Consider the following 13,296-nt stretch of genomic DNA (forward strand, 5'->3'; position numbering starts at 1 on the left):
TTTGGACATTCACTCTGTGAAATTATTATCTCCATAACTAAAGTTCATTTGTTTGTCAACCCAGGGACGTATTACTTGAAATGGGTTTGCACTATATATGCACTAAGTTCCTACAATAGCTATTTTGCATTACTGCAACAACTAAACCTATTTGAAATAAGTAAGGAAGAATTGTAACAACTAAATGGCAAAATGAAAACTCTGCATTAATATAAAACCCAATTAAAGAACTTGTTAACTAAGTCCAAAGCTGACAAACAGGAATTACTCTGTTTGCTTTGGCTGCAAGAACAGTCACAAAATCCATTTCCAATGGCTGCAGGAATAGTCAATTGCCAGAACGACAATTGCAGCGAAAAGGAAAACTACGTTAACAAATGTACAGGAATACTCACCAAGTGGGGCCCTTGGATGAGTGTATCCACGCTTACAAAGATAACTGTTAAATACTTAGAATAGCATCACTTTATTCATTGTCTTTCAAAAGTCGGTACAACATACAAAATGAAAGAAAGCTAAAAATACTCTGCAACTTTATTTATAAATCTTCTATATCTCTTCCCCTTCTCTTCTTCTCTAACCTCAGAGAGGAGGCACATAGACTTATTTAAAAGAAAACTACAACTCCCTACAATCTAGGTCATGCCGATGAAACAAGGTGGACAACATTTATGATAGAGAACAAACATAGTTAAGCCACTGAAAACGTGGATCACTACTAAACCGCAGCCAAGAATATAGCATGACGATATTACAAGATTTAATGTTTACTGAAGACAAACATAAATAAGTCTTTCTACTCCATTGTCGCTCCTTACGCCCATTATTCTCTTTGCTGATTTTAACTTTTAACCGCCCCTTGAATATCTCGAACCGCCTTACTGACATGACAGATAAACCGCCACAACATCATCTTATTTATTCCTGCAATTAAAAAGATAGAACATACAAGCATACACATATCTATTTTAATTAATCAAAACACTTATATATTTCACACATGATATCACCTATGATAATCCGCATGGCAACATGAATAATTGGTATGGCAACAAGAATAATTGGTCAAGACAAAACAGGATTTAATGAATTTAGTTAACATCGATAATGCATATAGTCAAACTCTAATACATCATTACTATCCCATTATACAAATTAAAACATGGTAAAAACTTATGAGTTTCGAGAATAAAAGGAGCTAATATCTCAGCTCATCAATATGGGTGTTGTTGCCTCAAAAATTACTATGTGCAACATGTCATTAGATTAGCAAGGTGTTGTTTGTGACACAACTTACCTCCTGGGCATTGAAGATGGTTTTGGAAACCATGGACACATACCTCTTTGTGGTGAACTCTATTTATATGTTGATGCCTTAAGTTGTTTTGTATAAGATGGGTTGATTATTTCTAAGGTGTTGTTATGTTGTCGAAATTGTTCTTCAAATCTTTGTTGTAGCTACTCTTGAAGAGCATTGGATCATTACATTGTATTGTAACTATTGTTGTTTCTTATTATACAATTGAGTTTGGGTTTTAGAGTGTGGGTTTTTTCCGGAAGGGTTTTCCCACATATATATGGTGTTGTGGTTTTATTTGTTAAATCTTTTTTTATGTGTTTATCTAGTTTGCAATAGTTAAAGAGTTTGTAAGAAATTTTTGCATCACTTCTCTTGTTAGATTTAGCGTTTGGAAGCATTATTCCGCACTTTGGCTTCCTTTCAAAGGCCAACTTTTGAATGAGATGCTACCACAAATTGGCCTCACCACAATCTTTCAGTTGTTCCACATGCTACAATTCTTTTCACCATTCCACACACTATTGTTGTTTCTTTGTCGTGTTGTTCATCAACCTACAACTTCGACCGCAACTTGAGGTCCCTAAGCATGTGTCAAGCCTCACCACTGACCCTCAATGCTTGATCTCAACCAACAGTTTGACATGCAATGACAACAATTTCAATCCCTAATCCCCAACAATCCTCTAGCGTGCATCAAGTAGCATGTCCCATCCTTGACCCTCAACATCTTTATGGCATGGGATAGGAGAAAACCCCAACTCTAGATATATAAAAGAAAACATGACAAATGATAACTTGTCATGCTCAATCCAATTCTCTGGAATTGGAATGTAATGTGAAGAAGTCCTTGTAAACCTCTAGTTTTCTACCATGAGACAAATGAAGGTTGTGCAATATAAACTTTACTAAGATTCATTGGAATGCCCTTGCATCAGTCTTCCATCATACTTTTCAAAAGGGGACATGACAAAATATTACAATTCACTACCCAACTAACACCCCAAAAGATCTGAATGGGTAACATGGTGTTGTTGAAAGGGATGCAAGGGCGTTATTTTATAATCTCTAACTTGGGTTCATGCTCAATGATTTTGTCCTTTATGATTTTTTGTAGCTCTAGTTCTTCAAGTTCATCTTCATTGTCACATTATAATGCACTTGGCCCATGCCAAGGCATTAATAATTGAGTTACCATGGTTCCCTCCATGAGAACCTTATCATCTTCTTCAAAGTTCGTTCCTTTCATTATCATCCATATTCTTTTCCACAAATCGGTGGTGTTGACTTTTGAGGATGTGAGTTGAATCCTCATTTCTAAAAGTTGTTCGAAAATCTAGTAGTAGGTGGTTATGGTTGAGACGAAGATATGTTCCTTAGCATGGATAGTTCAAATATCAATATTTTCCTAATTTAGCATCATGTCATGATGGAGTAAAGACCTTAACTAGACCTTTGTGAGGTTCATATAGACCCTATAATGGGTGGAAAATTAAGAACAAGAGTCTAAGATTAAATCCACTAACCAAATTAACCCAATACAGTGAAAGAGAAGTGAACTTAATAGATCTAGCCACAATCCATATAAGAAAAGGGCTGAAATTCTGATTAGATTCACTGGTTGGAATAGTTATCCTCTTTCTTAGTTGAATTTGGAATGTAATTGTGAAATTAGGGTAAAACCATGAATAATTGAAGTCAACTATTGAAAACAGACTGTTGTAGATATCCCATGGAACCACAAACTAAGATCCGAGCAAAAGAATATGTTTAGAACCTATTCCCAGAAGTTCGGCCTTATTTTTTAATACCATGTAGTACAAATTTGCCCCGGTCCTCCAATTTTTCCTCTGTCAAAAGTTGAACCTGTTAATCATTGTTGACTCTGCCAAAAAATTACGAGTACAACTCTTGCACTTGTTTCCTACACACAGAAAGAGGGATAAATGTTAGGGATAGGAGTTTGTTAGAAGTATGATTGTTGTTGCACCAAAAAATCAACCTACTAATGTCTGATACAACCACTAGACTTATAGAATCCACAGGAGGCGCTTAAGCCATGTCACAAACCTAAGCATTGTGTTGCATAGCACAAGGAGACCAAGGGCACACACCTTGCAATAATCCCCCCAAACACAAGTAGGGGGTTTGCATCTGTGACCCAAGCTCTGATACCACTTATTAGAAGTACAATTGTCATTGCACCAAAATATCGACCTGTTAATGCCCAATACAACCACTAGACTTATAGAGAATCCATAGGAGGCGATTAAGCCATGTCACAAACTTGAGCGCTACGTTGCACAACACAAGGAGACCAAAGGCACACACCTTGCAATAGGGTTTTCCTAAGGTCAAACCCTGCTTTAGGGATTAACCTTGAAATTGAAATATGATTTAAATGAAAATTGCTACAAAGTGCTTTCCTTTTGAGGGAAAGACCAAATCTGAAACAAAAGTGTTGATAATTGAAATATACCTCAATGAAGTTGTGTTTGATCCTCATGCAAGGGTTTTAGAGTTGTCTTGTAGAATTCCTTGAAAGAAGATTGATCATGGCTACCATCTTGAATGCATAACTTGACTTTACTTCTACTCCAATGCCTTATGAAAGACCGATTGCTTGCTCACTTGAATTTGCTAAAGTATAATTCAGATGACTTAGAGGATTCATTAGGTTTTCAAATGAAAGGAGTAGACCTCCTTTTATACTTTAATACCCAAAAAATAATTAAATTTCCAAATAAGCCGACATGGGGTCAAATTTCTCGCTCATTTGAGATGATCATTGCAGGGACCCAAAATGGGTCCTGATTAGGAGGCTCAGGGTGCTACGCCCTAGTCCTAAGCTAGGACCAGAGCACCCAACACCTTGGTCCTAAGAATTAGGACTCCAACATGAGGGGGAGATGGTGAAGGTGATGAAAATGTGAGATTGATAGGTGTTGTGAGCAAAATCGGGACAAACACTGGGCATCAAACGTCAAAGCACCAAAGTGAGATCTATGTGAGGACGAAATTGTATGCGGATGCAATATACGACACTACATACCCGAAAGTGATTCAATCCCATTTTTTAATATATCAAATACCATAATTACAACTTTTGAATTCTACTACATATACATCCATAGAAGTTGTTGGTTGGTTGTAATAAAGTTCTCTAAAACATTCATTTTCATCTTTTTTTCTCAAACCCATTGAAATTGTCAAAAAAATGCACAAGGGCATGCCCTTGCGTGTTGAAATCAAGGTATTGTCAATCATAGGCACAATGCCCTCAAAATCTATTGTGGCAAATTAGATTTGCATCTTCTTCCATCATGGGGGGCTAAGTGTGAAGCTCAAGTTTATCAAATAAATCTTAAACATATATCTTGTTAGTACCATTAAAAAATTGGTGCAATTAGTTTGTACACTTATTTTTATTATGGTTATGCCCTTGCCGCCTTCTATGTTTTCTTCTCAATAGCTCCATATACTTGTGAAAGGGCATGGTTACCTTAAAACTTCAATCTTCCCCTAACATTCTCCACTCTATCAAGCTTGAGCTCCACTCTTTTCTTCTTCTCCTTGTATGAGTGCAAGTCTAGATGATTTGAAAAGGGAACTACCCACGAGTCAACTATTTGCAAATGAACTTTCCCCTCTTTATGGTGGTTTAGTGTAAAGTTTATTCTAAAAAAGGGATAGCAATAGGATGTATTCAATTGGATTTGGAACATTCTTGTCAACAATTTTTTCATTCACTCTTGACCTACTAATAGCATTTATGCCATTTTGTCTTACCTCATCTAGAGGCCTATTCAGTTGTCAAGAAGAAACCATTATCTCTCCTCTTCCATCACAAGTCTTTCATTTCATGTCATTCAACAAGCTAACAGATGTTCTAGCTTTGATACCACCATAATTTCTCAACAAATTTTAAAAAAATGTTTACCTTTTTTATCACAAAGATCTCATGAGGGCAAGGTGAGAGCATACAATAAGTAAATATTGTTATTCACCAATAACAACAATGTGAAAAAAGATACTAATGGATTGTCAAAATAATATAACTATGCTGAAGATTCAAAGAATAATACACAAATGTCGATAATGCTTCCTCCACAATAAGAAAACCACTTATGTGATTACAAAATATATGTTTTGACAATATGGTTTATCTTTTGAAACAAAATTCTTGCTATGAATACCACGATATATGCTAAAAGCCAATCAAATTTTAAAGCACATATACAACCTTCTATGTGAAATTTGCCCCCAGAAAATCAAAAGATTTCTATCCCCAATATCTAGGGAATCAAAAGAGTTTCATCCTTTAATCTCTAGAATGCAAGGGTTTTCACCCTCAAATTCTTTAGTTGGACACAAGACTAAAACTGTGACACAAATGAATACAAATAAATTTGCTTTAGTTGGACACAAGACTAAAACTGTGACACAAATGAATACAAATAAATTTGCAGATGTATGAAAAGCCAACAAGCTACTCAATATATAGCACTAGCAGGCCGCATTTTCCCTCTCAAAGATAGCAATTAAATATTAATAAATTCTTTCCTAAAACTGGCCCTACTTTGTTTCGTAACTCCTCATTAATTTCTTATTATAAAATATATCATGGATAAGCATCCAAGTATCCTAGAAGTTACGAGAACCTGCAATGGAAACCCACAGCCCCATGTTGTTTATTAAAATGGTTTTATATATTCACCGAGAAAATAAGGATGGGGACCTTGAAACATGGCTAGCAAGGACAAACTATCAATTGTAGGATCCCATGTCCTTGACTGCATCAATAAATTGAAAGCTTTCTAAGCATAAATGCCTTCTATAAACTTTACCATAACTTGGCCATGGTTTGAAGATTGCGACATAATGAATTTCGGTAATAAGAAGTTTTTAAGTTTTCATCTTAGATTTTGATTATGCAGGTACAGACTGCAAAGTTTTAATTTACAAAGTTAGACAAACCGCCATTTTTATAGATCGTTATATACACTTTATGTAGCCTTCCTATTTAACAATATAATATATTACAAATTTGTGATTTCACTAGAGGTTTGTTGTACATCGATTCTAAGCACTTTCTGGTGGTAAAAATAGGTAACCCGGCTAAGAGAATTGTTGAATGCAAGAGTAACCTATACAATAACAAACATATAAAAGCTATTACAAGTTGCATAATGCTGGAATTGTTCAATTACATTTGTTGTTGTATTCTCATATATGATAATGTATTTCTTAAAATGTCACTGTGACTTCCAAAAATTTAAGCTTTAAATTTAAAATCAATATTTTAATTTTAAACAAATTATTCAGTACACAACCAGTTCTTTTGTTTTCTTCTATTTCACCTAAAAATATTTTGTAAAAAGTCAATTGTAGTATTTTTGGAATTCAGATCATTCTATAGGTTTCACAAGATTGCAGTTTTCCCACAGACAACATGTAATTTTTGAAATCCAAGATCAATTCATTTTTAGTTAATACTCGCCATGGAACAAAATAACATAGCAGAAACACATTATTGCACCACATACAACTCTTTTTCTCCATCACAAGTTAACCATATATATAGCAAAATAATTTAACTTAGATGTGTGTATGCTTAGCATTATTTAATGACATTTCAGCCTAACATTTCTTATCTGAAAGCAAGTAGCTAAGTTCCATGAAACAAAGGCTGTGAAATGAGCACATCTTCCATGCAATTAAAACCTTTTTTGCAAGGTGGTGACACTAACTCCCATGGATATCCAGCATTCTGGATACACTTATTAGAAAATAATTATTAAGGTTGGTTTAACAATAAACAGCATTACTAAATTCTAATTGATAATTATTTTGTAAAAAGTGTATCCAAAATGCCGGATAGACATTGCCGTGGTGGTGGTACTTGAACAAGGTACACAGTATTATTCTTTTATAAGCCCGTAAGTGCATATATTATTGCAACTACCTCATGATGACCGTAAGCAAATTGCTCAATCAGTCATTAGAATTCAACAGAGGATGGCATCTCAATTGAATGTATATACTTAAATCAACTAAATCGGCTCTATTCTGGAAATGGGGACTCACAGTTTCAAGACAATTTACCTTTTGAGAAATGATGGAAAGAGGCTAGAATATCATATTCGACATGGTAATAGTTTAAGCCTTCAGTAGTTTTGCAGGACAAACTTGGGTAAAGATCATTTAGCCACTTTCTGGATTGTGCATCCCTGATAACTAATCTGTCAACAGTAAACACTAAGAAACTGGTTAAACAATCTGGTATATATCCATTCATAAGCTGGAAACATTGTATTTGTTTCTATGTAAATGTGGAAAATTAATCTTATTTACTTTCAATTCTCACAAGTTGCGCTGTATGTGAGCAGAACAGTAGTGCTTCATTCATGACCTGCTGTTATTACCTTTTCTATCAAATGATAGAGGGTCGAGAACCTGCTGTGAACTGGTATTTAATCAAAGACACGCTCTCCTGTTGCAAAAATGTTCCATACTAAAGTTCCAAGTAGGTACAGAGCAACTGCAACTTTGAATACATCATCCCAAGAACCTACAAGACCAGAAAGTAAGACATATTCATAACTGCAAAAGTTCCAGCCTACAACGTCACAGGAATGATTTTTATAGACCTAATGATAAGATGTGTAGATGATGTTACTAATCTTGTGAATACAAACCATGTTGTAGAATGTAGCCAGTTGCTGCTGTTCCAAGAACACCAGCAAGTACTCCTGCTGTGTTTGACAGACCAAGCAATACACCCTGCACAGAATTGGAGTATATATTTATATATGAATGAAAATATCAAATGTGTATACAGGTTCTGACTTTTGTTGTTCGTCTATAATATTTTCAGATATGTTGTCACAAGTAAAAGGGTAGATGAAAACTATGTTCTTGGGAAAAAAGAAATTGTAAAGAGTATCCTTGGGACTCAAATCTGGCTATATTTCTCCATCACTGGTAACTCTATTTACATGGATCTGTATTAAGTCATTGTATACATTGGAGCCACCTTTATAACAATCTTTTAGATCTATAATATGGCATCCACGTGCAATATAGTTTGATCATGAAGCAACCGACTACCTGAGACGTTCTAAGCTATGTTCCTTTAATCAGTTAATTGGACTGTGGATCACTGTTCGAGTGTGCAAGACTACAGACTTTCCACTGTAATTTCCTTCTTTGAATCTAGAATTGTACAATCAAGATACATGCATGCCTAAGATATGGACCTGGTTCCAAAAGAGCATTAAAAACAGTATGTATTAAATTTGACAAGAGTGAACTGAATGTATGTGTGCATGTGCATGGGTGTGGGAGAGAGTGTTTGTGTGTCAAATCATTTTCTAGAAGAGCATGTTCTTGGACTTTTCGATCTGCATGAAGATCCCTGAGTGATCTCATTTGGTTAGCAAAGAGTTCTTATTCTCTTTCCCATTCATTTTCTTTGATAGGCAAATCATAAAATATATTACATACAAGGCATTGCCAAAAATACTTGTCAAGAACACTTACAAATTCCAAATTTGGGGCCATTGCTAATTTGTTTAAACTGCATTTGACATTTATTTTGCATTGTTTGTCTTCTTTATATTACATTTCCTTTACAAACATTTTATTTGTTACTCGCATAGCTTTCAAGTCTCTGAGATGCTTTAGAGACAACACATATTTAATTCAAAACATGCCACTATGTGAATGTGAGTTCATGACGGTGCAGATGAATCCCAAGAAGATTTGGAGTATATTAACATATTGTTGATAATCACATACACATGTGAGAAGATGCCAGTGCTAAAATGGAACATAGCTCCTTCTTAAGGAATAAGAACAAGCCACAAAATAATGTGAAAGGATCTATTGCTTACGGCATTGTTAATTCTAAATGGCTATCTCATAGTTTGCACTAATTCACACATATTCTGTTTAGCAGAGTTTGCATTCAAGGTGTAAACTGGAGAATGAATCCATTGTGTGGACTTTGGTCCTAGCATAGTCCTCATTTACCACATAGGTGAATACTAAATTATAGGTGCACATTTCACAGCATTTTCCAGAGTTATTGTTTACCTCACTAGGTAAACAGGAAGAATACAGAAACTGAACAGCAATGCACAATGCAATTACAAAGGAAGTACCAGAATAAGCTTTCCATTAATGTCAAAAGATGTTCATATTATAATCTGTCGTCAATATTACATGTCCTCCAACACCCGGAGGTGGTACAATATATGACAGCCGAAGGGGTGCGACACAACCGTCGCGACTCCAACTACCTACCCGTCGGCTAACTAACTATCAATAATTAACATTACTAAACTATACATATTTTCCGATAACATCATCCCCCCCCCCCAAAAAAGAAGTTGCGTAGGTCTTTTGTTGCAGAGGGCCATTGGCGGTGCATAATGGACGTCCTCAAGAGCAGGTTGACGGGGTCTGGTAGGGCATCGGATATCGCTCTACCACAGATCATATTGATGAATGAACTTCTGAATGGCGTTGTGTATGATTGGGCTACATTGTTATCAGAGCGGATGTGCGAGTTCTTGAGGATGGAGCATCGCACGTTTTACATGCCCCACTATGCCATCGGATTGTTTCTGGAGGCCACGTGAGAAGTAGTACCGGAGGCAGAATTGGAGATACAGCCGCAGAGACCATTGGCTGTAGGTGAGCCTCCTATCATGCATTGGAGACACCTTGACATTGGCCATTCTTCCGCGAAACGGAAAAGGATAGTAGAGACCCCCTCGGCAAGACCTGATAGTGGAAGAGAGACTTCCAGCAGCGAAGAGGCTTCGGAGGAAGAGGATTCGGCGGAGGATAGTAGCAGTAGGGCGACAGAAGAGGGGAGGATGGAGCCCGCGGGGGAACGAGTCTTGTTTGCGCCACCCTCACTACCACTTGGCACACTTGTGAGGTAAACAGTTATCAATTCACACTACAATGGCTAAACATTGTGTAAGGTGTGAATTGGATGAGAAAGGCATAAATTTTCCTGGGGGAGGTACAAACCTTTCTATGGAAGATCATTTCACAATGCATATGATTCGCTTTAGACTGCATGAAAGAAGGAACTTGCAAGTGATGCAATGAGAAACAGACCTCACCACAAGCTACACAACTTCAAATCACATAAACGCGACAGAGACTCTCTGTTCTTATTACAAAACATAGATTGCAACACGATTTATTCAAATAAATTTCTAAACAACAGTTACATTACAATAAGCTTACAAAAATAATGGTGTTAGTAGTGGCCTCTACTTTCTCCCACAAACCATAACCTGCAACTTTTCAAATACCTTCAATGCTTGATAATTCCTCTATTCACATGCAGACCTCCTTTCAATTTCCCTCTTGTTACCTCTACATGTCCTCTCCCAAATTCCATCTCCTCGTTCCCATACTCTCACACCTCTGCAACTCCTGTTACCTCCTCTCGGTTGCTGCTCACTCCCTATTCTACAGCCGCACTCCCCCTCATTTTATCGATGCCTCTGTTCTATTTTCTTTCAACCACACCTCCATTCTCCCTTGGTCAAGCGCCCCCTCTCCATTCATCAGTGATGCCTTCTATTTTTGGTCGATATTCTTGCCTTAATTTTTGTACAGCCATCAACCCCCCTCTCCATATCCATTACCCTACCTTTATTCCCACAAGTTTAAAACTCTGTCATTACAAACTCAGGCATTTCGATACTTATCTCTACACATAGGAAGGACGTTGGCAATGGTTGTGAAATTGGGCATTACACCTGCCAAGTCTCTTAAACCTTATCTACAAATTGATTTGCACATATCTCCATTCCCACCATTTGATAATGCCACTCTCTCATTGCATTTAAAGCTGCAAACCGCTGTTCAAGTTCAACGTGCATTAGTAGCATTTCATTTCTACCCAATGGAGGTTGACAGGTCAGAAGATGCATGTGGCACTTATTTGCATGCTACTCCAATACTTGTTTACCAGATGCTCCTGCATCAGCAAGGCTGCAAAGCTACAAATTCTGCAGCAGCTATGAGCACTGCATGTAACAAAGTGATGCTAAAAAATTGTTTCTCTACTTGACTAATTGGAAAACAACTGCTGAAGAAACTTGGATGAATTCACAGACTAGAAAAGCTTTAAGTAAAAGGATGGCTGTGAAGTGAAAAATATGTTGTGTAGAGCATGGACATAAAATTTGGACACTCACAACGTTGCCTAGTTCTGTGAATTTTGTGTAAAATGAATGTGGATTGAGGAGGATGTTCCAAGCTCATCCTTAATTTGCTGATCTTGACAATGTGTCTAGTGTTGCTGCCATTTTTACTTCCAATTTGTCTAGATGACATGGAATTTGAAGGGAACATTCATAATTCATGAGTCACATTTTATGGTAACCCAGCAATTATTGTCTTTTTTGTGGGAGGCAAAGGGTTATGATCGAAAACTTCCATTTTCTCTTCTACAGAAATTTGATTTAAAAATTTAAAATGTTATAAATGTATAGATATGGTATCCAAAAGCAAGGGAGAGATTTCTTTTGAGATATATTGAAGAAAAATAATATAAGAATTGACCAATTATCCAGGAAAAATGGATCTGAAAGGTTTGGAATTGTCCATAAAAAGAAAGAAAAGAAGAATGAAACAAATACTTTTCATGGGGGATTCGAACATCAAATGAATTTTCCCATCGGACCTGAAGTTCTCTTTGCCTTTTACTTTTCCCTTTCTGTTTTAGAGTTTGGATCAAAATCTTCTAGTATTTTGGTTGTACTTTTTCACCTTTTATGGATTTGGTGAGTTAGTTTGAGCATAGGTTAAGGGGTCAGAAGGGAATTTAGTTAAGAATTTATTATTTTTGCCTTCTTATCTTTTATTTATTTTTGTTTGCTAAAACCATGAGCTCTATAAACAGCTTGTATATGAGTTTCTATGGACCTCACCATGAACGTGGTCATTCTGAAAATTGAGGTTCTAATGATGAGCCCTTCATATGTTCATTTCCCTAAAAGGATATTCAAGTTTTATTTGCACGTATGGCAGTTTAAGCCAGAAAGTCATAAGGTGCTTGGGCAATAGGAGATGTAACTTGCAAGGAAAAATCAGAGCCATTAGGCATGAACTATTTTATCTCAACTGTGGTCAGCATAAAACGCCTATTGTTATTTCTGATAATGTTGGTTATCTGCCACTGTATTTATTATTTGTATTAAGTGGGTTGTTGTAATGTCCCCTTCTTAGTGATGATGCATTCAGTGGTCCATTGGCCTATTCCGGAGACCCGTAGGCTACGTGGAAAGGAGAATTAGGGTTTCCATCTTCTGTAGAGTTCTAGTAGAGCTTGCTAGGGTTAGTCAGGAGGGAATTCTTCAGTTTTGCTTGTGGTTTCCTTCTAGGTTTTCCATGGACTCCAGTGTGGCAAAACATGTAGTTGACTCTTTGGTGAAATAAGAACTTACTATTTTCAGTAAGTTAGGGTTTGGCTGTCGGGATGGTGCAGTCTTACTAAGCTTTCCAAGCTCTTTCTCTAGGTGCGAAGATCATGATTTTCGGAGCAGTATTTCATGACTTACTATTTTTAGTAAGTGGCAGTTTGGGCATTTCTATTTTTGGCAGTCTTGGATATAGTCCTGATCCAACGCAGTTCAGTGGTCTTCATTGCTCAACTTCATCTTGGATTTTATTGATAATCAGTATTGGAGTTATAAATTATTCAATTAAATATTATTTCCTTCCTAAGGTTTAATATTTAATTATTTTATCACTGATTATTGATATTGGGAATTGTGCATAATATGATTTTCTTCCTAAGTCTACCTAGGCGAATTATTTGGTGACTGAAGCGAGAGGCCAAAATGAAAGAATACTTTATTTTATGATTGACAAAGTATATTCTATGCCAGTATCTTAGTCCCCTTTGCTAGGCGTGATTTTGACTTAGGGGTGGCACATGCTTGGGTGCACCAGTTGGAATGAAA

General features: G+C 36.4%; 1 protein-coding gene across 7 annotated transcripts in view; it reads right to left on the bottom strand.

Annotated features, from left to right (window-relative positions):
* Positions 1-440: 440 nt before the first annotated feature.
* LOC131064714 (ascorbate transporter, chloroplastic) overlaps positions 441-13,296 on the bottom strand; it is a 151,578-nt gene continuing 138,722 nt past the window's right edge. Inside the window, exons 10-13 of one of the 7 annotated variants that reach the window (XR_009111312.2) lie at positions 7,996-8,080; positions 7,723-7,868; positions 7,403-7,539; positions 441-877 (exon numbers count right to left, since the gene is read on the bottom strand). Coding sequence is in view for 3 of the 7 variants with exons in the window: in XM_057998956.2 (XP_057854939.2) it covers positions 7,771-7,868; positions 7,996-8,080 (183 nt within the window). In the remaining 4 variants the exon portion in view is untranslated. Of the gene's footprint in view, positions 925-2,914; positions 6,445-6,848; positions 7,556-7,722; positions 7,869-7,995; positions 8,081-13,296 lie in introns of those variants that run through there. The other 6 variants (XR_009111310.2, XR_009111309.2, XR_009111311.2 and 3 more) reach the window with 6 other exon arrangements.

Source organism: Cryptomeria japonica, chromosome 8, assembly GCF_030272615.1.
Source record: "Cryptomeria japonica chromosome 8, Sugi_1.0, whole genome shotgun sequence".
NCBI classification, from domain to species: domain Eukaryota; kingdom Viridiplantae; phylum Streptophyta; class Pinopsida; order Cupressales; family Cupressaceae; genus Cryptomeria; species Cryptomeria japonica.